The following is a 26,209-nucleotide window of genomic DNA, read 5'->3' as shown; positions in this document are numbered from 1 at the left end:
GCGGGGCTGCCGGGCACCGCTCTGTGGGGGGTTTATTCCCCTCTAGCCCTGCCGTATCTGTCTATATCTATGTACACACTGTGTAGTTTATATATAGCGTATAGAGTATATGCTGCATGCACATACATATGTGTATGTAAGTATCTGAAGGGAGGGTGCCGAGGGGATGGATCCAGGCTCCGCTCGGTGGTGCCCAGCAGCAGGACAAGAGGCACCGGGCAGAATCTGATGCCCGGGAAGTTCGACCTGAATGTGAGGAAGAACTTCTCTCCTGTGCAGTGACCGAGCACTGGAACAGATTCCCCGGAGAGGGTGTGGAGTGTCTCCCTCGCTGGAGATATTCCAGAACCGTCTGGACCCAGTCCTGTGCCATGTGCTCTGGGATGGCCCTGCTGGAGCAGGGGAGGACAGGATGACCCAGTGTGGTCCCTTCCAGCCTGACCCACTGGGATTCTGTGTTCAGGTGGAGCCGTGCACCCTCTGGGGAGTGAAGTGCACCTTCTGATGAGCTCTCCAAGGGCTTGGGATAGGGAGAGAAATGTCACAGCAAAGTGTAAATGTAAACGTGGCATTCCAACCCAAATGTTACTTACAGTGTAATAAACGCATTCTACAGTGTAATAAATGTATTCTCTCCGAAGAGGAACTGGTGGTTGATTTCTCTATCTGTCCCAGTGTGTTGGGGCTGGGAACAATGTCCAAGTTTTGAAGGACAAATTTCCCACCAAACATGTGTGTTTGATTTTATATTTTTTTTAAATTGATTTCATTTTTCCTTCCAGAAAAAGAGCTCAAACTGTTGAGCTTTTTTGTGTTTTTAAAGGAGAAACAGCAAAGAGAGTGCTAAAATAAAATCCCCTGAAGTTGTGATCAAAATAAGTGTCCCACTGATTTAAATTACATTTTCTAAATGTATTTTAGCGATTGAATTATTTTTTCCAGCTAAATACTTCTCTAAAACACAAGATTCTAATCTCTACATGGATACTTTTTCATGTCAGAGTCCTTTGTTTCTGTGTTTAACTAGCACAGACTGATACTAGGTCGCTTATTTTTAGATGGAATACAATTTAGTTCACTTCTGGTGATATATACAGTGCCTCTTCTTCTCTAAAATTATTCCAGCTGTGGAAAAAGGAATGGGTCAGTTCTGATTAGAACAAGAATTCTCTTTCACCTTTTTGCCTTGTTTTCAACTTGTTTTAAGAGGGTATTAGTTTTCAGACAGTTTTGGAATCTAAATCAAGTTCTATGAAGTTTTATAAATGCATAAAGGTCCATTAATGTATTTCTCTCTCTTATTTTGTGTGTGTGTTTGTTTTTCTGGAACAGTAAAATTTTTAGAAGTTATTAAGCCGTTCTGTGCAGTGTTGCCTGAAATCCAGAAACCGGAAAGAAAAGTGAGTGCCACGTTATGTTCTTTTGTTGGTTCACAGATAAGAGAATGTTGTGATATTCTATCCAAGCTCTAACTTTAACACAGAGAGTGGGCCCTAAATTAGGACATATTCTTTGGAGGAGGGGGAACCCATGTTAAGGTAAAAGATGTTGATGAATTCTTAGCAGCCTTCTCTTAAGTTGTTCCCCTCAGTAACTATGCTAACTAATTATTTCTTTTTAAAAATCTCATTTCTAGACTGAGTTTATTTAGTTTCAGCTCCATGTGACTTGATATACTTTAATATACTAAAGCAGAATTTTCAAGCTTTATTTTCCTGTGGATACCACTGTTGGCTTTGAGCTGGCTTATATATTACTTTGAAAAGGATTGCACTGTAATTCAGGAACCACAAATTTAGTTCTTCCTTTCCCACGTATTATTTCCTACTCTCATAGCTGTGATTCACCTTGCTGAAGTGGGAAGGTGGTGTGTGATAAGTTCAGATAACTGCTCCCTGTTCACCTACTGGATATGACATTTCTCTTTGACCTGAAGTTCATTTACAGCTCATCTCTCTAGTCTTCCAGCCCCAGAAACTCCTGCCATTTCTTGGCACATTTTCTAGATTAAAATCAGTTGATTCCTACAGATCATAAAGAGACCTGCCTTGTCCAAAAAAACTCCAACCAAATACCATTTTTTACTTCCAAAACTCAAGTACTCAAGCAAGTACTTACTGCTCGGGTGACAAATGTTCTAATCAGAGTAACAAATTGAACTAATATGCATTGTTGTGACTTCCATGAAAATTCCTTTGGAGCTGTATGTTGGTTTTTATGTTCTTACAAGGAAATGCTTAGCAGGGAACATGACACCATCCAAGAGAATCCTCTTTTGTTAATGAGACATTCCCAAAGGTTAGGATTGGATGCAGAGAGGTTTATGCCAGTGACCATAGCTGAGCCTGCTGGATTGAATGGAGAAGATACAGTAAAAACTGATGATTCTACCTTTCTGGAATTGATTTTTAGAAACATTGGGATCTGTTTGTTCCATCTGTCTTACCTTGTTGCTTTCCAGCATCTTCCAATCTTGGGACAGATTTCTACACGAATTATTTAGCTCAGACAAAGGTGTTTTCAGAGCAGGAATCTCCAGAGTAGAGCCTGTGCTAAGGTTTGGATGCACCAGGTCTGGATGGCAGGTCCCCATGTTTGTCTCTGCAGTGGTGAACCTTGGTACAGTCATTTGGGTCTGATTTATGGCACATCTGTGATTATCAGCCATCCCATTTCTGTCTAGTGAGGTGAGTGAGAAGAGAAAGCTGAAACAAATCTACAGATCCTGATGTTTCTGTAAAGCTCACTGACAGGTGGTGTTTGCCTGAGAGGAAGAGATGCTTGGTCTGTCCTTGCCCTCCCCCAGCAGATGAAGGATGCCTAGAAAGGTGCCAAGATTCCTGTCCTCTCTCTTTGGGTCACTTTGTCTTTGCGGCTATCTGGGTCCCTGTCTGGACAATGGCTGCCAGTTGCCACCTTTGTACAAATTTGAAGTGAAGATGCAATTGGGAACATCTTTTCCAGGCTGAAGAGCCCTTTGACCACTTCAGGTCATGTTCCTTGTGTGTGTGTAGTCTATCAAATGACTTGGGTCGTTCCATATGACTGTAATTCTTTGTAATTTATTGTTTCCTTGCAAGCTGTCACTGGCAGACATGATGAGTGATGGTTTTAGTGGATGGGTTAAGGCCAGGACGAGAAATGAAGATAACCAAATAGAAGAAGACATCTGTTTTCATTAAACCTGTATTGATTGTTAAGTGAAAATGATGTTTTGATTCAGTTGGGCTCTCATTGAATCATTTTGCCATTATTGTTGATGAGTGAAGTGTTTTTTTTCTGCCTCTGGGGAGTGTTGCTTTTGTGTTTTGGCCAACTTGATTAACAGAAGCGATTGCTACTTTTGTAGTTACTGGTATGGGTTCACATTTCCCTCATGCACAGATTTTCTAAATAGAACACACTGTTCAGAGCACCAAGATGATGGTGATTAAGTCCCTTCATTTTCACACGATTTAAGGAAAATGTCAAAGGAAGAAAATGTCCAATTGAATCAGATCAGATGGTGAAATGTACTGTCCCTGTGCTTGTTAGCGTTTGTGGCTGGAATATTTCGGTACCAGTCTGTATTTTGCTGTTCCTGGCATATGGATTTGGATGCTTCCTTTTTATTTTTTGTCTTCTTGACTCACAGAGGCTGTTTTCCTTGTGAGTAACTGTGATTTGGGTGATGCAGAATTCCTCTAATGCTCACATTCACCACAGCTGTAGGGAGAACCAGAGCAGTTCTAGACCTTGATCGATGCCTCCGAAGCCAAGATTAACTGTGAGGCTGCAGAGATAATTTGGTTAAGCATTTTTGGTTTTGGAAGTCTGTGCTTAAAATCTGAATTGTGGAATTCAAGACAGCCCTTGGTAAAATGGGTCAGCACTAACACAAGGTATTGTTTGGATTTATTTGCTGCTGTCACTATTTTTCTTTTTATAACTTCGTACTGAAGTATTTTTAGCATCTGCTCTCTTTTAAGAGTGAGGCAGTATCAGTAAATAAATTAAATTACTTGGGTTATTTTGCTTCTAAGTGCGTGGTTTCACTTACAAAGACATAACTACCTTCTGGGGTTTCTTTTGGTTGAGGAGCTGTGCTGCTGCTGCTGCGTTGGTTTGTAGTTTCTCATTTGTGGGTGTTCAGTACATACAAAACCAGGCACTAATCCTTTATCTTGCTGCTTCTCTACAGGCAGATTCAGTGGTTGGAGGCAAAGGGTTCCAACCATTTCTGCTCTCTCTCTCTTACATTTTAGTTCCTGTCAGGTTGTAGTAGCTGCTCTGCTCTTGCCTACAGTGAACACACTCATCCTAAGGTTTCCAGTCTGTGGAGGAGAGGTGGGACCTTGAACCTAATGCTGCATCTCAGCTCTCTCTGGTCTCTTCAAGTGCATTTCCTTCTGTCTCATGCTTTGAGTAATTCTCTGGTTCGAATTTAAATCTTGTGATTCTTCTCTTCTTGCACCTGGCACTAGTTGGAGGTGCCTCAGGTGATGTGACCCTGAGATTCTCTTCAGTGAATTAGTGACTAGTGATCATTGATCTGGCATTCTTTTTAAAATAATATGTACTCCACATCAATAAAAATATCTCAGAGGGAAACAAAGAGTCTTTAAAAGTTATTTTGTGCTCTGTGTCTATGAACATAATGGTGAATTTAAGCTTCCTCTAACACCCTTTGAAGAACTTAATTCTAAATATTTTGAATTGCTGTCCAAAAATTACGGTTCTTCTGGTTTTTATCGCTTGTCTTCACAGCAGTAAAATCTCTTTAAAAACTTAACAGTGCTTTATTTAATAACTTCCAGCCTTACAAAAGAGCCTCCAATCTGTTGTAGCCCAGAGCACTAATCACTGAAGATAAGTTTTTTGCATTAATCTTTCATGTTTGTTCTGGTATGTGTACTGTTGCTTTTCTGTAAATACCCACTGTATTAGAATAGTATAGATAAAATATATTCTACCGACTGAATGTCACTGTGCTGTCTGCCAGATCCCACAAAAGTTATCTTTGCCTCTCTCTGTAATCTGAAATCATATTAAAAATTAATTCCAATGAGAAATGATGCCTTCTGGTTCAGTATCTTTGCACTGGGTTCTGAATGGTGCAGCATTTAGTGCTGATGTGAGAGAGCAGTGAAAGTTCTACCCACAATGAACACGTTCATCTCTGCTCTGTCCTGCAGATCCAGTTCAGGGAGAAGGTGCTATGGACGGCCATCACACTCTTCATTTTCTTAGTGTGCTGCCAGGTGGGGACCAGTGTTTTCTGTCTTCAGAAATCGTGTGTTCTGTGCATGCAAAATACACTGAAAGTGCAAAAAGTTCTTGTTTCACGTTGACCTACCCAGTTTCAGTTATGTATTTTTATGGTTAAGTATTTAAAGTTCTGATTCTCTGAAATAGTCTTTGTTACTGATTATGTATGTTTTCAGAAACTAATGCTTTTGATTTAGTCTGAAATACAAAATGTTCTTTTCTTGTAATAAGGGTCCTATCAAATGATGGTAGTGGCTGCAGGGTAAACAGCCAATCTAATTATTTACTGAGCAGCATAAACAAACTGAGCAATTCAATGTATTGTTTACTCTCTATTCATAGCTACATTTAAATTTTAGCAGTGACAAGTATGAAAATGAAATCAAAGTGACTGTTTTTACCCAATTCCTCTTGAACAAGGTGATGGATTGTAAAGATGGCAGGAAAATGTTTTTGTGAGGTGGTTTATGTTGACATTTAGAACTTGGGGGTTTTTTTTGACTGTACTGGTAAAATTGTTGGCTAAAACCCCCACAAAATGCAGGTCTATGTAAACATTTATGTGATCTTTATTACTCATAGTTGTAGGCGTTCCTGGAACCTGTGCTTGGGTTGTAAACAGTGCAGGTATTTTTGCTTTTCTTTAAAGAATACTGAAGAAAGTGAGAATCCATGTATTATTACCTGATGTAGATATATATTTAGAACCTCTTGGAAGATTTAAAATGGACCATACGTTTCAGAATTAATCTTTTTAGCTTATATTTATTAATTCCAGACTGTGGAGCAGTAGTTTAACAGGTTTTGTTTTCAGCTCTGAAGGACTGTTTAAAGGCTAAAACCCAGCTCTTGTACCTACCTGTTTTTTGGAAGGAGGAGGTGGGAGTGACACTAGAGCAGGAAGATCATGTAATTTATCTGTGTTTACTAGAACTGGATATATGTACAATGAGAATTTTGTACAATGAGAACTTTGTACAATTAGAATTTTGAACATATATAAAAGGTTATAGTAGTTGAATAAGGAAAACAGTTGGTGCAGATCAGAGTTTTCAGGAATTCATCTATAAGATTGCCTGGGTTCCTGAGGTACTCTTTTTGTGATTAAGAAGAGTTTTGAAGAGCTCAAAATCCCTCAATATTGACATACAGAATATTGGAAGCTTTGTATGAACTTGTCTAACTTTGACAGTTCCATATGGGATATTTCAAAACATATTTCCAGCTATAGAACTTTAATATTTAGACTTCTTCTTTCTAGAGGTTTCTGCTTTTTCCTGTAGAAGGGTCTTAGTTTAGTCCTCTGAGTCATATCCCAGTTGGAGGATTAAAATAGATGGTGTCGGTACTGCTGGTTTAATTAAAAAAAAAGATATTAAACAATGTAACAGTTGAGTCATTGCATGTCAAGATGTTTGTATTAATGCATGCTAATTGTGTGTTTCTGTTTAATACTTGTGTGCACTTTGACAGATCCCGTTGTTTGGAATCATGTCATCAGATTCTGCAGATCCCTTCTACTGGATGCGAGTCATTCTTGCGTCAAACAGAGGTTAGTGGGTTATTCCTCTCCCTGTTTTCTGTCAGGATAAACAGACCAGGAGAAAACCAGTCAGCTGTTAAGTGTCACCCAAGCCAGATGTCATGGTGAAACACGTTGGAACGTTCTGAACACAAATGTAATTCCAGTTGGTACTCGAGGAGTACTTCGCCTTGGGAGTGGGATTTCTTTTGACATGCAGATGAGATTAATGTTGATTCTCAAGTTTTGGGATGATTCTGTTTAGGATTATAGAGCAGTCTCTTTCTAATTAATATGTGGGACAGGGAATGTTTTGGCTTTCCAGTTAGGAGCAGCACTAGTATGCAATATGAGAGTGTTGACTAGAAAATACCTCATAATAGTTTGGCAGCATTATGGGTGAGTAATTTTCATAGGTGGGAAAGCTAAAAGCAGAGATCATTAGACATGAATTTTAGCAAAAACAAACTAAGTTTAAATTTTAGAGTAGTAAAGTGGAACCCAACCAAATGTATAAGAAGACTCAAACTAATGCTAGAAGTCTGAAACTTAAGATGAGTGACCTGTCATGCCTGACTCTAAATGAGGACACTGATCTCATCTGTAGCTTGGAAAATTGGCTGGAAGTAAGAAAATCAGTGGAACCCTCTGACCTGAAGATACTGTTTATTTAGGAATGGCAAATTTTGGCACACCAGTGAAGATAATAAATTAAGGTAGATAGGTTTTCTGCTTCAAACTCTGCTGCAGAATTTGCACACAGAAGTCTGTGTCTCACTAGCAGTGTATGATACTAAATATGCTGCCCACTGCCCAGACAGAAGGGGAACAGTGGCCAAGAAAAGACCATAAAGACTGTGAAAGCAATAAAAAGCAGGAGTGGGAAAGTGAATTTTCATTTAAATAAACTGACTAGAAGTCATTGGAGGATGGGAGATAAAGGCTTTTCAACATCCTAATTTTCTGGCTGTTGGAGGAGTAGATATTTCCATGAGAGATGATGTAATATGTAACATGTAAGCTCTAGGATACAAGTATGAAAGAACTAAATTATAATAATGACTTTAATGCTTTCACATTTTACATTTTGATAGCAGGAAAAAAACTTAAAAAAAAAAAAAAGGAAAAATAATTGTGTGATGAGGCTTAAGGTTTCTTAAAAATTCAGGCTGAAGTGAGAACTCTGGTAGTTAGACAGCAATGAAAAGAAGGCTCCAGACAATAGGAGGGGTGCTCAAAACCCCTTTGTGAAATTCAGATCATTTATTAAAGGCTCTTCAGAAAATTAAGCTGCAGAGGGATAAGAGGGAAAACCTAATGACTTAAGAACTGGTTGAAAAGATCAGAAGAAATGTCTGAACAGATCTGTAAGGTGCCACAAATAGAATATTCCTACTTCTTTTCATCTTCAGTAGGCTGTTACAGACCATGCTTCCCCTGTCTCTGGTTCTCTTTGAGACTTCACAAGCCTTCAGTGGCTAAATGATTGTTTATTAATATTTTTCTGAGTAATTTTATGATGGAACACTACTGCACTACACATGAGTTGCACTTAAATGTACAGAATTGAAAAGAATTGTGAGCTGATTTTTTTGGATCTGCTTAGTGGATATTGTGACTTAACATCAGAAAAGAAAAGGTGCATTATTTGGGTCCTTTGAGTGACCATGGAAAAGATGATGACCAAGTAATTTGATCTGGCTTAACTAAATTTTCAACTTGTAAAATGTGTTCTTACCCAAACTTTTTTTCTTTTAAATTCCAGCTTAAGAAATGTGGGAAGTTTGATCACTTGCTAGTTCTAATTGCTTAATTTTAATCCACATTTTCAACATTTTAGTTTTGCAAGAGTCTTCAGATAAGAGAAAAGTTTCTGGTATTAGCTGAAGGACAACTTAGGTTTCAAAAAGTAATTTCTTGGAATGCTGTGGCTCCAGAAAGATGATATGGAAGAAACATTCTGTATTGAGATGGGCATTATCAGACATTGTGGATCTGCAACATATTTTTGTGACCTGCAAAATTAAACTTTGGGAAAATGTGACAATTGAAGCACTGGCAGAACAACCAACCAGGGACAAGGTGCTGTTCAGTGGTTGGTTTCTTGAGGATATGCCAAAAAGCTGAGCTTCATTGTGCATTAGCCTTTAGCATGATTCCACAAACATATTTGTGGTTAAAAGCTACATGCTGCCTTCAAGCTTAGAGATTTTAACCCAGCAGTGTTTTGTGAGGGGATAACTGTCTTTGTTTTGTCATACCTGTACAGGAATGTGCATGTTTGAAGCATTATGAAGAATATTCTTTACATGTCAGAAACCTTTCAAAAGACCTAATTCTTTAGGAGAGGTGCTTGAATGGCAATTGTATTCATTTTTTCTTCCTGCTTAGGTACCTTGATGGAATTGGGTATCTCCCCCATCGTGACATCGGGTCTGATCATGCAGCTGCTGGCAGGAGCAAAGATCATTGAAGTTGGGGATACCCCAAAAGACAGAGCCCTGTTCAATGGAGCTCAGAAATGTAAGCACTGCTCCAATCAAAATTATTAAGCATATTTTTGTTCTTGGGAAAGCAGCCAAGTGATACTAGAAATGAGATTTCTTTGGTAGGTGACTTCAGCAGATTTTTTTAAAGGATTTGCTTTCTCTCTTGTTTTAGTATTTGGGATGATTATTACCATTGGGCAAGCCATTGTGTATGTTATGACTGGAATGTATGGAGATCCTGCTGAAATGGGTGCTGGAATTTGTCTTCTTATTATAATTCAGGTTTGTAATGAGCTATTTTGTGTGTAACTGAGACTGGTTAGATACAGTGTAGCTGGAAGGAAAAATCTTTCTAAGTCTGGGTGACTTCTGTTTATTTACTTTTAATGCTATAAAGCATCATCCTTTGTATCTGTCTAGAAATGAGAAATTCTAAATATTTCATAAAGGAGGAGAAAGCTGGGATAGTTAATACCAAAAGTATTCCAGATAGGAGTGGCTGCTTAATTGAAAATACAGGAATCAGTGGACTTTGAAAGCAGTAGCTGCTGTTCAGTGCTGTGGAGGATTTCTCACTAAATGGCACAGGTGCAGCTTTGAGACATTCTCCTGTAGAACAAAGCAGTAAATGCACAAACTTAAACATTTTGTTTCAAAAAGTGCTTACTGAGTAATCTGTTTGCTCCCTCTGCGTTGAAAAGTCTCATGGCCAGGTGAGATGTGCAGGTGGCAGAATTACTGCACAAATGATATTTAGATGAAAAACTTAATGATCCCTCTCCAACACGATGAAAAATACTGAAGCAGGGAATTAATACACAGTTCTTGACTTGATTTATTCTTGTTTCTGCTGAGTTTTGTTTCTCTTCCCACAGCTGTTTGTGGCTGGTTTGATTGTGTTGCTGCTGGATGAGTTGCTGCAGAAAGGTTATGGTTTGGGGTCTGGTATTTCCCTGTTTATTGCTACCAATATCTGTGAAACCATTGTCTGGAAGGCTTTCAGTCCCACTACCATCAACACTGGCAGAGGTACGTGTGCTGCTACAGTTACAACGTGTTTCAGGGGGTGTATAACTGCACATGAACTATCAGATGTTGGTTGGATGGCTATTCAAAAAAAGTTTGAATGTGTAGTGATTCACTTCTGCAGTCAGTTGTCCAATTAACAGTGAAGATGGAAATGTTGTCTGACTTATGTGAATATTAATAACCTACAAGTTTGCCTTTGCTGATTTGAATTGCAGAAATTCAAATGGGACTGGAAGGCCCTTGAATGAAAATTTTTGGATTTCCAAACTGAAATAGTCTCGTTTTTTAGCATCATTTAGTCCACAGAAAGAGAACATAGGAAATGTTGTACATGCAGAGAGTTGTTCGTGTTCCAGCTGTTTGGGGCTACAGGACACTTTAGTAGTTGGTGCCTCTGAATTATTTTAAGCTGGCTTGATTCTTCAGAGGCTGCAATCTCTTCAGTCCTCAGCCAGTCTTTGACAACATCTGGGTGTCCTGAGACCTCTGAAATGGCACGTTAAGCTACAACCTGTCTGCATTAAGAAATGAACTAGTGACTGCATTCATTTGAAATCCTGAGCCATGCTTTTAGTCTGTTTTCATTTGCACCTGATTTTCAGTAGTTCTGTTGCATTTTATTACTGCTTTTCTAAAGTTATTTTTCTCCTCGTTTATTATTTCTTTCTTCCAATCATCCTCCTGCCCCCAGAAAAGAAAGGAAGAGTGTATTCTTTCATGAATGTGACTTTTATGTTTATTTTGGTTTTTCTAACCGGGAATAATGTTTTGGTAGATCATTCTACATTCCATAAGCTAAAGCAAATCCTGTATTGTGACATATTTGTTGTAACAGGATTTACGTCCTGTTGTACCAGGTTTTTTATGTCATTCTTAAAATTTCCAGAAGAAAGGGTTTGGGTTTTTGTTTTAATGTGTTCAACTTGGAAATTAAAATTTCTTTTCCCTTTTTGCTTCTTGCAGGAACAGAGTTTGAGGGTGCTGTGATTGCATTATTCCATCTCCTGGCTACACGAACCGACAAAGTCCGGGCTCTGCGGGAGGCTTTTTACCGACAGAACCTGCCCAATCTCATGAACCTGATTGCTACAGTGTTTGTATTTGCTGTGGTCATATATTTCCAGGTAAAACTCCTCATGGTGGCTCTGTAGAAGTGCATATGGACCCTGGACGCTGCAGTCACTGGGAAAAAATGGGAAAGTTTAAAGCAGAGTAACTGAAGTGTTTTAGCTTTGAGTAAGGAGCTCTTTATTTCCAGTATTGTTATTTCAGAAACATTCTTCTGTGACAGCACAGCTGTTAAATTTTATAGCCAGGCCTACTGGTACTCAGTGTGTAATCTCACATTCCATTAAATGCCAAACACACTATGAGAGTATTTTTACTAAAAATGGCTTCTGAAACTGCAGTGGTTGCATCACACCAATAATATGCTTGATATTCATCATTGACTTCAAAGAATACTTTTGGACAGAGCTGGAGAACTTTGCTTCTTTGAGGTGTGTATGACACAGATTTGTTCTAGAAAACAGCCATGTAATTGATGCATAGCTTACTGTTTTTTCCCTAATTTTCTTGAAACACTTAGCCAGTGCTCCTTCGTAAATCTAAGCATTTACTAAAATGGACACTAAAGGAGGATCCATATTGAGATTTTTTTGTGTGTGTGTGCGTGGCTAAAATTTGATTTTTTAAATTTATTTAAGTTGTTGTGTCTGAGTGCTGGCAAAAAAAAAAAAGAAAAAAGAATTATCAGGTTTTCAAGTCCATGTGGTTTTTATTGGGAATGCTCAGAGAGGATCCTGCCCCAGAAAACAAAAGACACAAGAGCCTGCTGGTTAGTTCAGTTAAAAGCCATGACAGGCTTTTATCAAACCCTGTTCTATAAAATGTATTTTGGATGAGCATCATTTAGCAGATGAGAAATAATGTTTATATAAGAGGAATGTAATACAACCAAGCAGTAACACTTGAAAATCCCTAAAATTTGTAATCCAGACTGTAGCTGAAAGCCCTTGGGCTTTGCTGTCTCAGACCTTGCCCTCCTTGTTTATCTAGCAAGAACTCCATGGTCAGGAATAACTTTGGGGCATACTGGGAATGCCTTCTGTCTGGAGATAAACTTGGTGCACTGGTGTTATTTTCCGCAGGGGTTCCGAGTGGACTTGCCCATCAAGTCTGCGCGGTACCGTGGGCAGTACAGCAGTTATCCCATCAAGCTCTTTTATACCTCCAACATTCCCATCATCCTGCAGTCTGCCTTAGTTTCCAACCTCTACGTCATTTCCCAGATGTTGTCTGTTCGTTTCAGTGGCAACTTCCTGGTGAACTTACTGGGACAGTGGGCAGTAAGTACTTATAAAATTATCTGTGTGTATTCCTGCATTGTCAAACTTTGGTATTTAACCAGCAGAAAACTGGAATAGTTACTTTTTAACATTTGTGCATAAAAGCAGTTTTAAACCTGGAGGAGGAATTCCTCTATAAATACAGGATAGGAATGTGGGAGGTCTGTGAGAAATAACCAGCTGCCTTTTCCTTCCCCTCCCAGGATGTCAGTGGTGGTGGCCCTGCTCGCTCGTACCCTGTGGGTGGCCTGTGCTACTACTTGTCCCCTCCAGAATCCATGGGTGCAATATTTGAGGATCCTGTCCATGTAATAGTTTATATAATATTTATGTTGGGATCCTGTGCGTTCTTCTCCAAGACTTGGATCGAGGTGTCTGGCTCATCAGCAAAAGATGTAGGTGTCCTGCCTGTTTTCAAACAGTGCCCCTGGTTTAGAACTGACCAGCCACTGACTGATCAGTTGTTACCCTCTCTAAATATCAGGTGACTGTGAAACACTGCAGCAGTTTCATAAAATAATGTTTTTTGCAGGTTGCCAAGCAACTCAAAGAACAGCAAATGGTGATGAGAGGCCACAGGGATACCTCAATGGTTCACGAGCTTAACAGGTAAGGAAATGTTGACTTCCAGCTGTATGATTAGGAGTGCAGGGGAAGTGTCAACTAGAATATATATTCTCAGAAAAATCTGAGACCTGTTTTCACTGCAAATGGGAAGATTCTTCCCATGTAGCTGTCTTTCCTAGTTAAGCACAAGATGTTATAGCAGTAGGATAGAGATAAACCTGTGGTGTCGATTTTTAAGTGGCATAATGAGGGAATTTGAGTTGAATCTCTTCTGTGTTTGTAAAAGAAAGATACCTTGATTTTCACAAGTGTTTTATTTATTACCATTACCGACCTAGCATGGCACTACCAAAGCTGTATTTTACACAGCAAGTAAAGCCTGCAGAGCTATACTGAAAGGTAGATTGATCCCTACATATTTAAGTCAAAGCAGTTACTCATAGTACTGTGGAGGTTCCATGGCACATATCCATGTAAAGTTGTTAAAACTGAATTGAAAAGCTTTGCCTGTGTTTGGTTATTCACACAGATTTCCTATCACTGAGTATTTATTTTAGTTTCTACTGTGTTTCTACTGGAGGACAGTAAGAGCTCATGGCAGGGTTGCATTTGCAATGCTAATTTATTGCTTGATATTCATAGAATTACAGAATGGTTTGGGTTGGAAGGGACCTTCAAGATCATCTCGTTCCAAGCCCCCCTGCCGTGGGCAGGGATGCTGCTCACTACACCATGTGTAGGTGTCATCCTACAGGGTCCCATCCAACCTGGCCTTGAACACTTCCAGGGATGGGGCATCCACAACCTCTGGGCAACCTGTGCCAGTCCCTCACCACTCTCACAGTATAGAACTTTTCTTCCTGATATCCAGTCTAACCCTGCTTTCTTTCAGTTTATTCTAGTTGGTCATTTTCGTAGTAGATATGTTGGTAGACTCCTCAGATGAAAATCCATGGTTGTAAATACCCTTTTCTTTCCTGTTTTCCCTCTGGTACAGGTATATCCCCACGGCAGCTGCATTTGGTGGTTTGTGCATCGGGGCCCTTTCAGTACTGGCCGACTTTCTGGGAGCCATCGGCTCCGGCACTGGCATCCTGCTTGCAGTCACCATTATTTATCAGTATTTTGAAATATTTGTAAAAGAACAGGCTGAAGTCGGAGGAGTAGGTGCATTATTTTTCTAGATGTCCAAATATTTCATGGTTTGTGTGAAAGGGAAGGTATTTTGACAACATGCGTCATTTAGTCGAATAATGCTCTTTTCTTTTGACTTGTTTTCAAGTGCTACGTGTCCCGTTCCTGTCGTGGGCACTGAGCAATGCCTGTGTGCAGCATTAGTACCAGCTGCCTTAAGAATAAAGTTTACATTATCTTGTTTAAGTATTATTATCTAGTGTTGCCTGTAATGCTGGAAACAATTCATCTACCTTGCTGTTCAGACACTACAGTGAGATGGTAACATGTATCAGTTTGAGAGCGGTAAAAACGCCTTTGCACACAGCAGTAAAATGTTAATTTAATTTCCCTGCCCTTAATAGGAAAAAAAAACCCACCTGAGTTCAGATTGCCACGTGCCAGTATTCCTGACAAAATTTATTTGTACCTGTATTATACATTAATTTTTTATACTTTTTTAACTCCCATTTCCCCATCACTGAACTCAGCACTCCTGATTCCGTTGCGGTGTCTCCACCCAGGCACCTTTCCCTTGGCTCCAAGGGTGGGCAAGCAAACATTTTACCGCGGGCTGATACTCATCTCACCTGTGAACTGGTTCTGGGGTGGATTTGCTGCATCCTGGGGCACGTTGGGCTCCTGCCCTGGGCTCCTGTGGGACATCCTGGCAGCGCCTGTCACGCTGGCAGGGCGGCCCAGCAGTTCTGTTTAAACATGTACTTGTGAAAACTGTGCCACTGAAACTTCATGTCCACTTCGCTTTTGTGAGTCTAAAGAACAAGGCCTGGTTCCTGAAGCTGTGTGTTCATAGGAGGGAAGAGGGGAACGGGGAGTTCCTGCTGGAAACCTGTCGCACTTTACAGCGGCGATGTAACAACTGTGCGCGTTAGACAATAAACTTATTTAATTAAACTCTCTCGTGGGTCTTATCTGTGCCAGGTGTAATTCAGATGCAGTTTTTGATCATTTCTAACATGCCTTGATAGTGAAGTAGGTCTGGAAGGCTCCGTTTTTTCCTCTTTATTCTTCCTCTTTCTAGAATATAATTGATTAAGTTTTAGCAGCCTTAATTAAAAAAATCAAACCTCAAGATTCCTCCTTTTAAATTCATTGAGCTCTTCTGCTCTACTGTATCAATTACTTTTTCCCTTTGATGTCACATTTCTTCTTTCTTCTCTCATGCTTAACTTGAAAGTAACTTTGTGTTGCTTGTGAAGGTAAGAAAATCTTAAGCAAGTTTTTTGCTTCTTTTCTAAGCTGGGAAGATCTCCCTAATTACTCATGCCTGTCCTCATCCATTTCAGAGGCAAGGCTGATACTGGTGTGTGTTTATTAAAACTCTCTGATCCTGACCTTTCAGCAGTGGTGGCTGTTTACATAATTAGAAGCAGCCCACTGTGTGCAGATGCACTGAAGGTTGGTTGGGAAAGATTTACCAAGAAGGGCTCAGACTGAATGAAGGTGCAGCCTGAATACACCGATGGTGGATGTTTCCCCAGAGAGGGAAAGCTGCAAGGCTGGGGACATGTAAGTGGCCTCAGACCTTCAGCAGGATCCCTGGCTGGATCCCACACAGTTCTGGTTTGCACTAGTGGATGGGTGTTGTCACCTTCATTGTCAGAGTCATTGTTTTCTTAGAGCAACAAACCATTTTTTTCTTTCTGGATAGTTTGGTTTGGGCTGAGAGAAGGAAACAGCATCTTCAGGACTAAATCATAATAAGAGGTTCCTGAAATTGCCATTTCAAGTGCTGCAGCCAGAGCATGGACAGTGTCCCTGTGCTGCTGTCACTGCTCCTGTCACAGAGACTTACCTCTAGTTCATAGAATCCCAGAATTGCACAATATCCTGAGTTGGAAGGGACCCACAAGGATCATTGAGTCCAACCCTTAGCCCTGCACAGGACATCCCCGAGAGTCACACCATGTACCCCACAGTATCATCCAAACACTTCTTAACTCTGTCAGGCTTGGTGCTGTGACCACTTCCCTGGGGAGCCTGTTCCAGTGCCCAACCACCCTCTGGGGGAAGAACCTTTTTCAATATCCAACCTCCCCCTCCCCTGACACAAGTGCAGGCCATTCCCTTGGGTCCTGTCCCCGGTCACCACAGAGCAGAGATCAGTGCCTGCCCCTCTGCTTCCCTCAGGAGGAAGCTGCAGACCACCACGAGTTCTCCCCTCAGTCTCCCCTTCTCCAGGCTGTTTGAGTACTGCTGTTTGTGTGGGTGTGTGGGAAGAGAGTGTGGCTCTTCCTGCCCCTTGCCTCCTTTGGAACACGTGGTACAACACCAACCACAGTTACCTTGGCGTCTTCCTCATACTCATCCACAAGGGCAGAAAATAATGTAGTGAGAAATGAGCTATTCTGAAAATTAAACAGTATTTTTATTATGGAGAGTCTGTCAAGGCTGGATAGAGCAGTTAAAAGAAATGCTTTTTGTCAGTTACATAATTCCAAATAAAAATATCAGAATCATTCCTGCAAATATTTTTTTTTGCTCTACAAGTAAAGCAAAGGACCTTGATTACAAGAAGAGTTGTGCTTCTAAGCCGTCTGACTTGGGCAGGTTTCTACTAAGTTTCTCATTGTCCAGCTTTAAAACTTCATGAAGGGAACTTGGACAGGTGTTTCTGTTGCACATTTCAGAGCCAGGGCGTAAGTGTAAACCCTGGCATCTACTGCAAGGTGTTCCTCTGCTACTAGTTCTGAAAACAAAACAAAACAAACCATGAGATGCTGTCAAAACATCTCCTCTACAGAAATGTAAGTCCTTTACTAAAATGAAGATGTGCAGCATTCCAGACAGGAATTCTCAATGCCAGCTCTCATACCTGGTCAGGTCTCTCATGGCTTTTTGCTTAAGATACAGTATTCTAGGATGAGAAATGCCACGAGGAGCTCTGAGAAGAGAAGCTAAGGGGTGCCTGAAGCTCACTTTTGTGCATTTAATGTGTTAGAAAGCTCTTACCATCAATTCTTTGCAGTAGGTCGTTCTTTGGAAGTGAAACAACTTCCACAAATTCTAGGAGAGAAGAAAAAAAATCAGTGAACAGGAGAGAAATTCCCCTCAGTGTCCTGTTCCTTGCAACTTAGAAGGGGAAAGAAATTGAGTCATCACCATCCAAAAGCTGTGAGCCTTCATATGTCAGAAAAAGGTTATTAAATGGGGGAAGGCAGTGACTGGGGTCATTAAAAAACACATCTGGCAGAAAGAAGCTGGCAAACAGCTGCAAAAAAAGTGTAGCTGACAGCTAAAAGGAGACCTTTTCCCTTCTGAGAATGGAAAATACATGGCTGAAGTGGGCTTTTGATTGGCTTCTACTGATACAGGAATGGATTGGAGATGCATTTCAAGATCAAATCAGCACAAAACAAAAGGGTTTGTTCACGATGGATTTGTGCTGGCTCACACCTCCCCTGTCTCTCTGAATTACTTGTGTTTGGGGTTTGACCTACAGCTCGTGTGGGGTCAGTGATTTGTATTCCCCGAGCTGCTGCTGCTGTAGGTGCAATACTTGGCAAGATTAACTGATGTGATAATGCCCCGCAGGAATTTTCATGTCTAGGCCAAAGTCAATCTCGGGCACATTTGATTAGGGTCAGGAGATTAACCAAGCACAAATAAAAACCAGTTTTAACTGACATTTTCTAAGTAAAACTTGGGATCTGAAGATCACGCTTGCCAATGGGAGCACAGCCATGTTACGTACCTCCATCATCTGCAAGTGAAAAACAAGTAGTAAGGTCAGGGATTTGAAACACACTAGAGTTTACAATTAAAAAGCATTTTGATAGCTGACCGATGCTGTAATTAATTCCAGAGTGAAGCTACAACTACGAGGAGTATGTAGGTTCTCAAGTGGCCCTCACTGAAGTTTGGCACCAAAATGTCTCCTCAGTGTGCCAGCAGCTGACACTTCACATCTGGGCCTCCCCAGTGAATTCAACATAGAGACACACTCTGCTAATCTAGACTGCTGGATGTGATTTTAAGGACCTGCAGCATCCAAATCAGCTGGGACAGAAGAGATGCAGTGATGGGGTCAGTTCTTTTAAACCCATCCTTTTGTTATCTTCTCAAAATTTTCAAATGAGTGGTACCAAACTCACCAAGTTTTTGCTTAGGTCTCGTATTCTCAGCCTGATCTCCATTGATGATGACATTCACGATGTGTGTGGTGCTGTTTGACATACCTGGGTCCAAGTATAGAGCTGCCAAACAAGCACATGGAGAGATTTCATTTTCCAAAGCAGGAGTCAGGCAACTTGACATTGTAACAAAAGCTTTCACAGAAATGTATCTGATACCACAGAACATATATTTGTCATACATTCTGTGAAAACTTTGCTTTCACATGTTCTTAAATGTAACATTAAATTACAAAAAAAAAAAGAAAAGGTAAAATTAAATGTTTCTGTAACTCTCAGATCCCTGGTAAGACTTGTTTTCAGCAGCTAAGTTTACTTTCCATTCCATAGACTGAAGATTTAACTACAAACTACCCCTTATAGACTTCCTAAGTCTATTGGAGTCTAATTTTGCTATCACCTGCTTCCACCTCTCTGTGCCCAGCATGCAGTTGTAACCAATAACTGAGAATCAGGTCTCAACTGCAATGACATTGCCTTGAAATCGTATCTAAGTTACCTTTCTACCTTGTCAAGTTTGATTTCTGATCCTTGTTTTACCTTCATTTTATGTAGGAAACATGGGATTGGCAATAATCACATTCCAAAGGATCTCTGAATTTACTCCAATTATTCTCTCCTTTTTTCCAGTTGGAAAACCCAAGTCCTGTCACCTCCCCACAGCTGACAGGAGTGTGACCTCCACTCACACTGCATCATGCAGCTATTTTTTTCTACCTAAGTTCTCAGATGCTGTTCACAGAAGTCCAGTAATTTAGACATTTATACTAAAATGCCAAATCACAGCTTGAATTATTGGGTTTTGTGTAGGATCCTGATTAATGGCAGTTTTCTCCCTACAGACATCCAACTTTTACTTCAGACCTGTATGTTTAGCAGAAGCTCAGCAACTGACTCACAAAAGGACCAAAGTTCCACTGGTACAGCCATGAGATGCTGCTCTGCTAATCTGTGTAGGCTTTGCTGCATAGATTTCACCTATGCTTTAAAGCATTTTAGACATTTAGAGTAGGCTTCAAAGACAGAAGTAGCTTTGGTGGGAAAACAAAAAAAAAAGCAAAGACCTGGAGTACATTCAATGACTTCCCCCTTGTACCCAGTTTCTTCCTCCAGCTCTCGCAGTGCAGCACTTTCTGCTGACTCGTTTTCCTCAATGAGGCCTGTGAGATAAATAATATACAAGAATAATTAAAAGCCTACCACTTAACTGCAATACCCATCCCAAGACCTAATCAAGTGTTATGGAAGAGGGGAAACATCCTCACTGTATTTACAGAGGGATAAAGTGAAGCATTAGGAAGGATTCCAGCTTCTGGATTCATCGTGCTGCTCCTCACATCCTTAACTGGTCATCTACAGAATCATGCTGCCTTCCCAGGAAATGGCACTAATATTCTCATGAGGGAAAGAAGCTGAATGCTTTGACTCCTAGAGAAAGGAGAAGCGGAGAGAATTTTCTCCAATTTGCTGAAACAAGCTCATTTTGTTTTCTTCATTATCAAATATTCCTATTTTGGAATAGCACACTGAGCTCAACACAGTTTCCAGCTGACACTCTAAGCACATCTAAACACACTGAACTATATGTGACTCATCCTAATGTTTCAGTCACTTACCTGCAGGGAATTCCAAGCAGTAGCCATTGATTGGGGGCCTGAACTGTTTCACCAGGACAATGCAGTCATAGTGCAGAGTTCTCTGCAGCACTGCAATCACTGCTACCCCTGCAACAGCCACAGAGGACAGAGAGTCTGAGTACAGCAGAAAGTGAGTATTTAGTGCTAGATCCAGAGAGGAACCCAAGCACTGCTACTGTGAGCATTAAACATTTAGATGCCTGCTCCAGAATCCTGAATGAGGAATTTGGGCTCCTTATATCATTTATATCAAGGTGAAATAAAAGCCCCAAACGGCATCTTCAAAGCATCCCAGCAAACGAGAGGCACATATAGGATGCAAGACTCACCCTCAGCCCACCAACATCTAGGGAAAGGCTCTCCTTCATGCAGAGACTCTCTGGAAGCCTCTGTATTGAACCTTATGAACCTTCCTATGCTGCTCTCATGGCTAAATCATGTTCCTCTTGTGCCCAAAGACAACTGTGTCCTTAGCCCCTCTAACAACCCACCAGGCTGTGAGCTGCTCTGTATCAGGGCATCCATCATGTCTTTGCAATTGCTCCATCACCCTAAAGTGAATCCAGTGATCTTGGGATCTGAGTGTTCAGCACTGAAGCTGGCATTTCATTAGCTCTGGGGTACAGCAAGCTCTGCTGAGCTACCTGCTCCACATCCTCATTTGCTCAGAAACAGCTCAGCTCTAAGTCTGCACTGTGAGCTTATCAGAACTTCCACAGGAAAAAAATGCCCCCCAAAAAAAGCCACCAATGTCTTACCATCAGCTGTGACTCCCTTCTTGTTGCCAGTCCGCTTTACACTTTCCCAAGTTCTGTTTAACACACAGAAAAGAACAAATGAATATGTAACTTGTCTTCTACCCTTGCTACTCTCATTTAAAAGCAAAATATATCATCACATAGTGAGGCTTCCTAAGAAAGCAGCTGGTCCTGGGTAGGCCCTGTCATATACTATAAAATGTCTGTAGCATCATTTTGTTTTGCCTACTTAAAGAGACAGAGAGAAAATAGTTAATTAATGATCGTTTAAATCACTAAAAACAAGGGAAAGGCATAAATGACTGTCACAGAACAGGCAAGTCTTATAAAAGTCATCTTGGAAAAGAGCAAAATAAAGCAATTTATGTATAAAACATGTCAGATTTTGAAGTACAATTTTGTAACAAGACCATGTGAATTCCATCTTTTATCTTGCTTTTGCATAAGGTTTATAGGGTGAGTTATGAACTCTCAGCTCAGTTGCTGGAGCACATAAGGAGCACACAGGCAAGGAAGACACAAGCTTCTCTCTCAACATAAGCAATGGGAAGAGTAAAACCAAAAAAACCCACCAGCAATATAAATCCTTCTACAGAAGCTCCAATCTTGCTACTTTTAAGAGGATATTTTGCTGATGAACTAAGAGGCATTAGAGAAAGATATCTGAAAAAATACAGCAACAGCAAAGTGTACAAGAGAATTGGACAGACATGATACTATACAAGAGGACATTAATTTGTCAGTAATATGCAAGATCCAGCACCATCAGCAGGGAAAAAGGAGCCCTTAATGAAGAACCAGAAAAGCCACAGGATGGACTGATTGCCATAGTCTAGAATTGCTTCTGTGTAGCATCTTTACAAGGAGCTGGAAATGCAACATAATCCCAGGTTCAACGTGCCCAAGAGGATTTAGGAGCCAAATTTGATCCCACATGGCAGCACATCTGCTGGGGTGAGATTCCCTTCTCTGAACAGCAGGAATTCTAAAGGAACTGCACAGTGAACAGCTCTCATCTTGTGTGGAGTGATGGGTTTGTAATGCTCATGTTCTCTAGCCTGGGGCCAGTCTGCACAACTGAGAACGTTCCAGGAATCTGAAATGCCACAGAGGCAGTTACCTGGTTTTCCCAAAGGGATCAGTGTAAGTTGTTTCTTCAAGCTTCAACCATTTTCTTTCTGCGATTACCTAAAACAAAGAATTCTTTGTTAAATACATTATAAGATTAATCCCAAAGATTTGGGGGCTTTTTGGGAGAAATAACACAACTATTTTTGGATTCTTTAGAGGAAAAAATTTCAGCATCACAATACATGCAGGAATGTGCAACAACATTCCTGTTGCTAATACAGGAAAAAAACCCAAAAACATTTACTCTAAGTTCTTGAATGGGAATAGAAAATAGGCCCAAGAAAATAACTTTTCTTAATATGACTTTTATAATCAAGTTTCAATGAATTCAGTGGGATTTTATGTACTGGAAAGTCCTCATTTTTAGAAGGATTTTGCAAGGGTCATGTTTCAGCTGCAAAAGGGTCTCTGGGCTGCAGAGACTTTACCTACACTGGTGCTCCTGAGTGTCCACTCAGCAGAGAGCACGGCCCAACAGCTGGGAATGAAAGACTGAAACCCAAACTATCCTGAAACTTTCCTTTCCCTGATCTCAGGTTGTGGCCTTGTGTAACTGCTGTTTTCTGCAGCTGTGAGACTGATACATACCTGTCCTTTCAGGATTTCTGAGAGCTGCTGACTGAGTTCTTAGCATTAACACCATGACAAAATGTCTTTTCTGAGCTGAATGAGTTTGTTTTCCCTATGAGGTTTCCTCATTTTTTTATGTAATTCACTTAAAAGGGAAAAATCTCTAGGTATTAGCCCAGCAGTTTACTTCTTTTAATGTAACTTATTTGCAATGAGTTATTTATATTGCTTTGTGTATTACTTTGATGGGCAAAGAACATCTGCTTTGCTCACAACAGCCTGACTGTGTGTTCCCAGAAACAGGAGAACTGAAATAAAATCAGCTGCCACTTTCATGGAAAAAGGTATTCCAACATCAGACCACACAGTTACTGCTGAGTTACAGAACCACTTCTAACAAAAAGGCTGGTGGCAGAGGCAGGGTAAATACTTCCCTGTATTAAGCCCACAAAATGACTGAAAAACCTAAATAGTTTAAAATATGTAAGATCCAATTATAAACTGCTGGTGACACAAAAAAATACAATATTTCAAAAGAGGATAACAAAGAGGCATTATGAAAACAAAGAAACAAACAACAACAAACCAAATCAACAAAACCACCAAAAAAAACCCCACACAAAAACAAACAAAAAGGCGAATAAAATGAAAATTCTGCCTGCAAGAAAACAGGTCTTAATAGAAAACCCAAAAAGTTTCAAAAATACCCCTTAATGCTTGAGATATATTCATATTAAAAAAATATCCAAGGGAAAAGACATAAATATAATCTAAACAAATCTCTTATTTCCTGAAATGGTTTTGTACCTTGAAACCAAAAGAAATGACAAGACTGTGTTTACTCCACGGAAGAACAAATAGAAAAAACTACGTCTGTGTTGTAACAACAGCGTGAGGCTGCTGCCAAACCTGCCTTAACACCAAAGATTAACTTTTAAGAATTCACTTAAAAGGGAACTGAAACAAATAGAGGCAGCTTAAATTAGGGTGAAAGTGCTCCTAATAAGCACCCAGAAGTACTTCCAGAATCCTTCCTCAGGACCTGATATTAATCTTATTACTTCCTCACCCATGTCTTTAGAACAGCAATTATCTAAATTCAAACCCTTTCAGAAAACATGAAAGGTGGTACAATCCTAAATGTTAAGGAAACCCTTAGTGGTTCTTCTTAAAGGTCTCTCAGAGGTATCAGCATTATTTCTGAACATTGCAAACCTCCTGAACAGACAATACAAGAATCAGATGCAAAATCTGAAACAAAAAGCAGCAGCTTAAAATACTGTAACACTGTAGATTTCTCTCTCCTCACTGATAATCTGTATGATTATTTCCACAAAGAGAAATGTCACCCCTTTTAAACTCTCTGACCATCAAGAAGCGTTTTGTCTGTTGAAAAGATTTTTACAGCATTTTGTACTCTGCACTCACAAACACTCTGATCAGTCTCAAATAATTGTTATTTACAACAACACACATTAAACCCAGGCATTCTGTACCTTTTCCTGAATGACGAATTGTTTAGCTGTTTTTGGAACTTCTGTGGATCTCTCAGCTGCCATTTTCCGGAATGTCAGGCTTTCCCCCCCTGTGCAAAGTCCAGATATATATGAAACTAAGTCAATATTTGATTTCGGTGTAAAGTTAAAAGGTTCATTTCTGCATTCTAACGTAACAAACGTAACTTGCTGGAGGAAGCCAGGGACGTGTGATGGCAAGTTCAGTTCACATTTTTGGCTCCACCCAATGTTTTCAGAGTCAAATAACTCAATGGAGAAATGTAAATTTGAATCAAAACCCTGACTTGCATAGTTGTAATAGTCATATCAGCTGCTGAGTAGCTATGCTGGCCAAAGACACCCTTCTTAACTATTCAAATGTCAGACACACACACACAGACAAAATTCGTCCACTTCAGTCAAATGGTTTCATTCTGATCTGGGTGAAATCCTCTGCCAACAGTGTGTGGATAACAGGACCACATACTCCACTGTGGAAATGGAAAAAAACCTTATACCAAGAGGATTTCAGTGGTGAAAACTGTGTACTATTAGGAATCAGAACTAGAACCTACCTCCACCTTACACACATCACAAATAAACACGGACATGACTCGACCTTCCACCAAAAAACAAGGTCAAAAAGCCACACGTTGAAAGTGCAGGAGGCATGTGGAGCTGGTGTGATCAAAGCAGGTCAGTCTCTCACTGGGAATGATGTGCCCAACACCCTGCAAAAGGCAGCTGAACATCTGCCCAAAGCACTTTCAGCAAAGAGACACAGCAAGGAAGCTCATCTCTGTTCAGTTGGAATCCTGAAGTCTTGAAAATCATAATGAATCATAAAGCAAAAGCCAGTGAGAAGCAGCCAACCAGTTTAAACACCAGGATAGACAAGATAATCTTAAAGATGTCTATCCTCCATACCATTAACTTTCCATGAAGTCAACAGGAATCTTTCCATGCTCCAACTATGGTTTAATAAGGCTCTGTGTGGTCTCAAGCAATGAAGAGCACCAGAAGTGTGTGAAGACCTTCTCTGTCACACTAAATTTTAGCAGTTTCATTTTTCACTCCATCTTTATTCTTTTATGATAACATCTACTGCACATTTGTGAAACATGTAAGAGCAACAATCAGCTTTCTTAAATATTGGACTGGGATTTAATTCCAAGAAGTAGTTAAAAGGAATAGGTAGTACTAAACATTTCTGTTTATCAGCAGGAGTAAAACTAACCTACATAAATCCACTCCCTCAGTCTGCACACAGGGCAGGCTCTTCCTCAAGACAGTGTTTTTGGATGAAGTAGGTCATCAAGGCCAGACATTCAGGTTGGTTTTATGTAACAAAAGTTTTGAAAAGAAACCCTGACCTGTTAAACCCAACTGTTCCTTCAAAAATACGTTCTATAGTCTTTTCTTAAAGCAATGAAGCTCCACCTCAAAACAATGTAGGTTTATTACCTCCCTTACTCCTATTTGTATGAAAAACTGTTCAAGAGCCTCACTTGCTTATCTTCCAATTTCTATCCCATGTTAGGTCAGGCAGTTGTTACCCATTTGTTCTTGAGCCAGCAATGTCTTCACTTAGGATTTAAGAGTTTTGTCTGGACAATGGCCATGGTCTCTTGCTGTGACTCTCAAATACAAGATCAAGCTTTCCACCAAACTTATGCAAAAGCAGCCCAGCCCAGGACAGCAGTTCCAAGAGGTTCCTGGTCACCCAGAGGAAACAAAGGAGGCTCTGGGTGATGCCTGAAGTATAAAGCCTTAAAAACATAAAAACCTCACAAACCCAGCTCCAACAAATTCACCTCCCACATTTGGACAGAATTACAGCCTTTTGTTATCAATATAAATACACCAGAGGAGTAGATAGAGAACCATATCCTTGTTGAGGTTTTTTTTTTTTTGGATGGGACTGAGTACATCTTCCTCTTTTAGTTTCTCCCTCACAGGAAATCCTGTTGCATGGATCACACTAATCCTTCTGCAGAACCTTACAAGTATCAGTGTACCTCTCTCAAACGTGGACTACCAGAGTTGTTCCCCAAATCCCACAAGCACCTGTAGTAATGGTTTGTTCAA

General features: G+C 40.2%; 2 protein-coding genes across 2 annotated transcripts in view; one reads left to right on the top strand and one right to left on the bottom strand.

Annotated features, from left to right (window-relative positions):
- Positions 1–15,290, top strand: part of SEC61A2 (SEC61 translocon alpha 2 subunit) — an 18,961-nt gene extending 3,671 nt beyond the window's left edge. Inside the window, exons 2-12 of the mRNA XM_029958086.1 lie at positions 1,333–1,400; positions 5,175–5,240; positions 6,721–6,799; positions 9,161–9,292; positions 9,431–9,540; positions 10,134–10,287; positions 11,251–11,411; positions 12,438–12,635; positions 12,839–13,030; positions 13,168–13,244; positions 14,200–15,290. Coding sequence (XP_029813946.1) covers positions 1,333–1,400; positions 5,175–5,240; positions 6,721–6,799; positions 9,161–9,292; positions 9,431–9,540; positions 10,134–10,287; positions 11,251–11,411; positions 12,438–12,635; positions 12,839–13,030; positions 13,168–13,244; positions 14,200–14,386 — 1,424 coding nt within the window. The 3' untranslated portion in view covers positions 14,387–15,290. The remainder of the gene's footprint in view (positions 1–1,332; positions 1,401–5,174; positions 5,241–6,720; positions 6,800–9,160; positions 9,293–9,430; positions 9,541–10,133; positions 10,288–11,250; positions 11,412–12,437; positions 12,636–12,838; positions 13,031–13,167; positions 13,245–14,199) is intronic.
- A 1,450-nt stretch (positions 15,291–16,740) lies between these two features.
- On the bottom strand, positions 16,741–24,254 carry NUDT5 (nudix hydrolase 5). Its single transcript, XM_008926180.3, has 9 exons — positions 24,122–24,254; positions 22,045–22,112; positions 20,925–20,977; positions 20,146–20,253; positions 19,594–19,689; positions 18,491–18,592; positions 18,091–18,099; positions 17,349–17,402; positions 16,741–17,085 (listed from the first exon to the last, which is right to left on the bottom strand). The coding sequence occupies exons 1-9, from the start codon at positions 24,182–24,184 to the stop codon at positions 16,976–16,978; spliced, it is 663 nt and encodes a 220-aa protein (XP_008924428.3). The 5' UTR covers positions 24,185–24,254; the 3' UTR covers positions 16,741–16,975.
- Positions 24,255–26,209: the final 1,955 nt, after the last annotated feature.

The sequence above is a fragment of the Manacus vitellinus genome, unplaced genomic scaffold (assembly GCF_001715985.3).
Source record: "Manacus vitellinus isolate BGI_N305 unplaced genomic scaffold, ASM171598v3 scaffold_13_pilon, whole genome shotgun sequence".
In the NCBI taxonomy this organism is placed as follows: Eukaryota; Metazoa; Chordata; class Aves; order Passeriformes; family Pipridae; genus Manacus; species Manacus vitellinus.
This window is presented reverse-complemented; position numbering and strand designations above follow the sequence as displayed.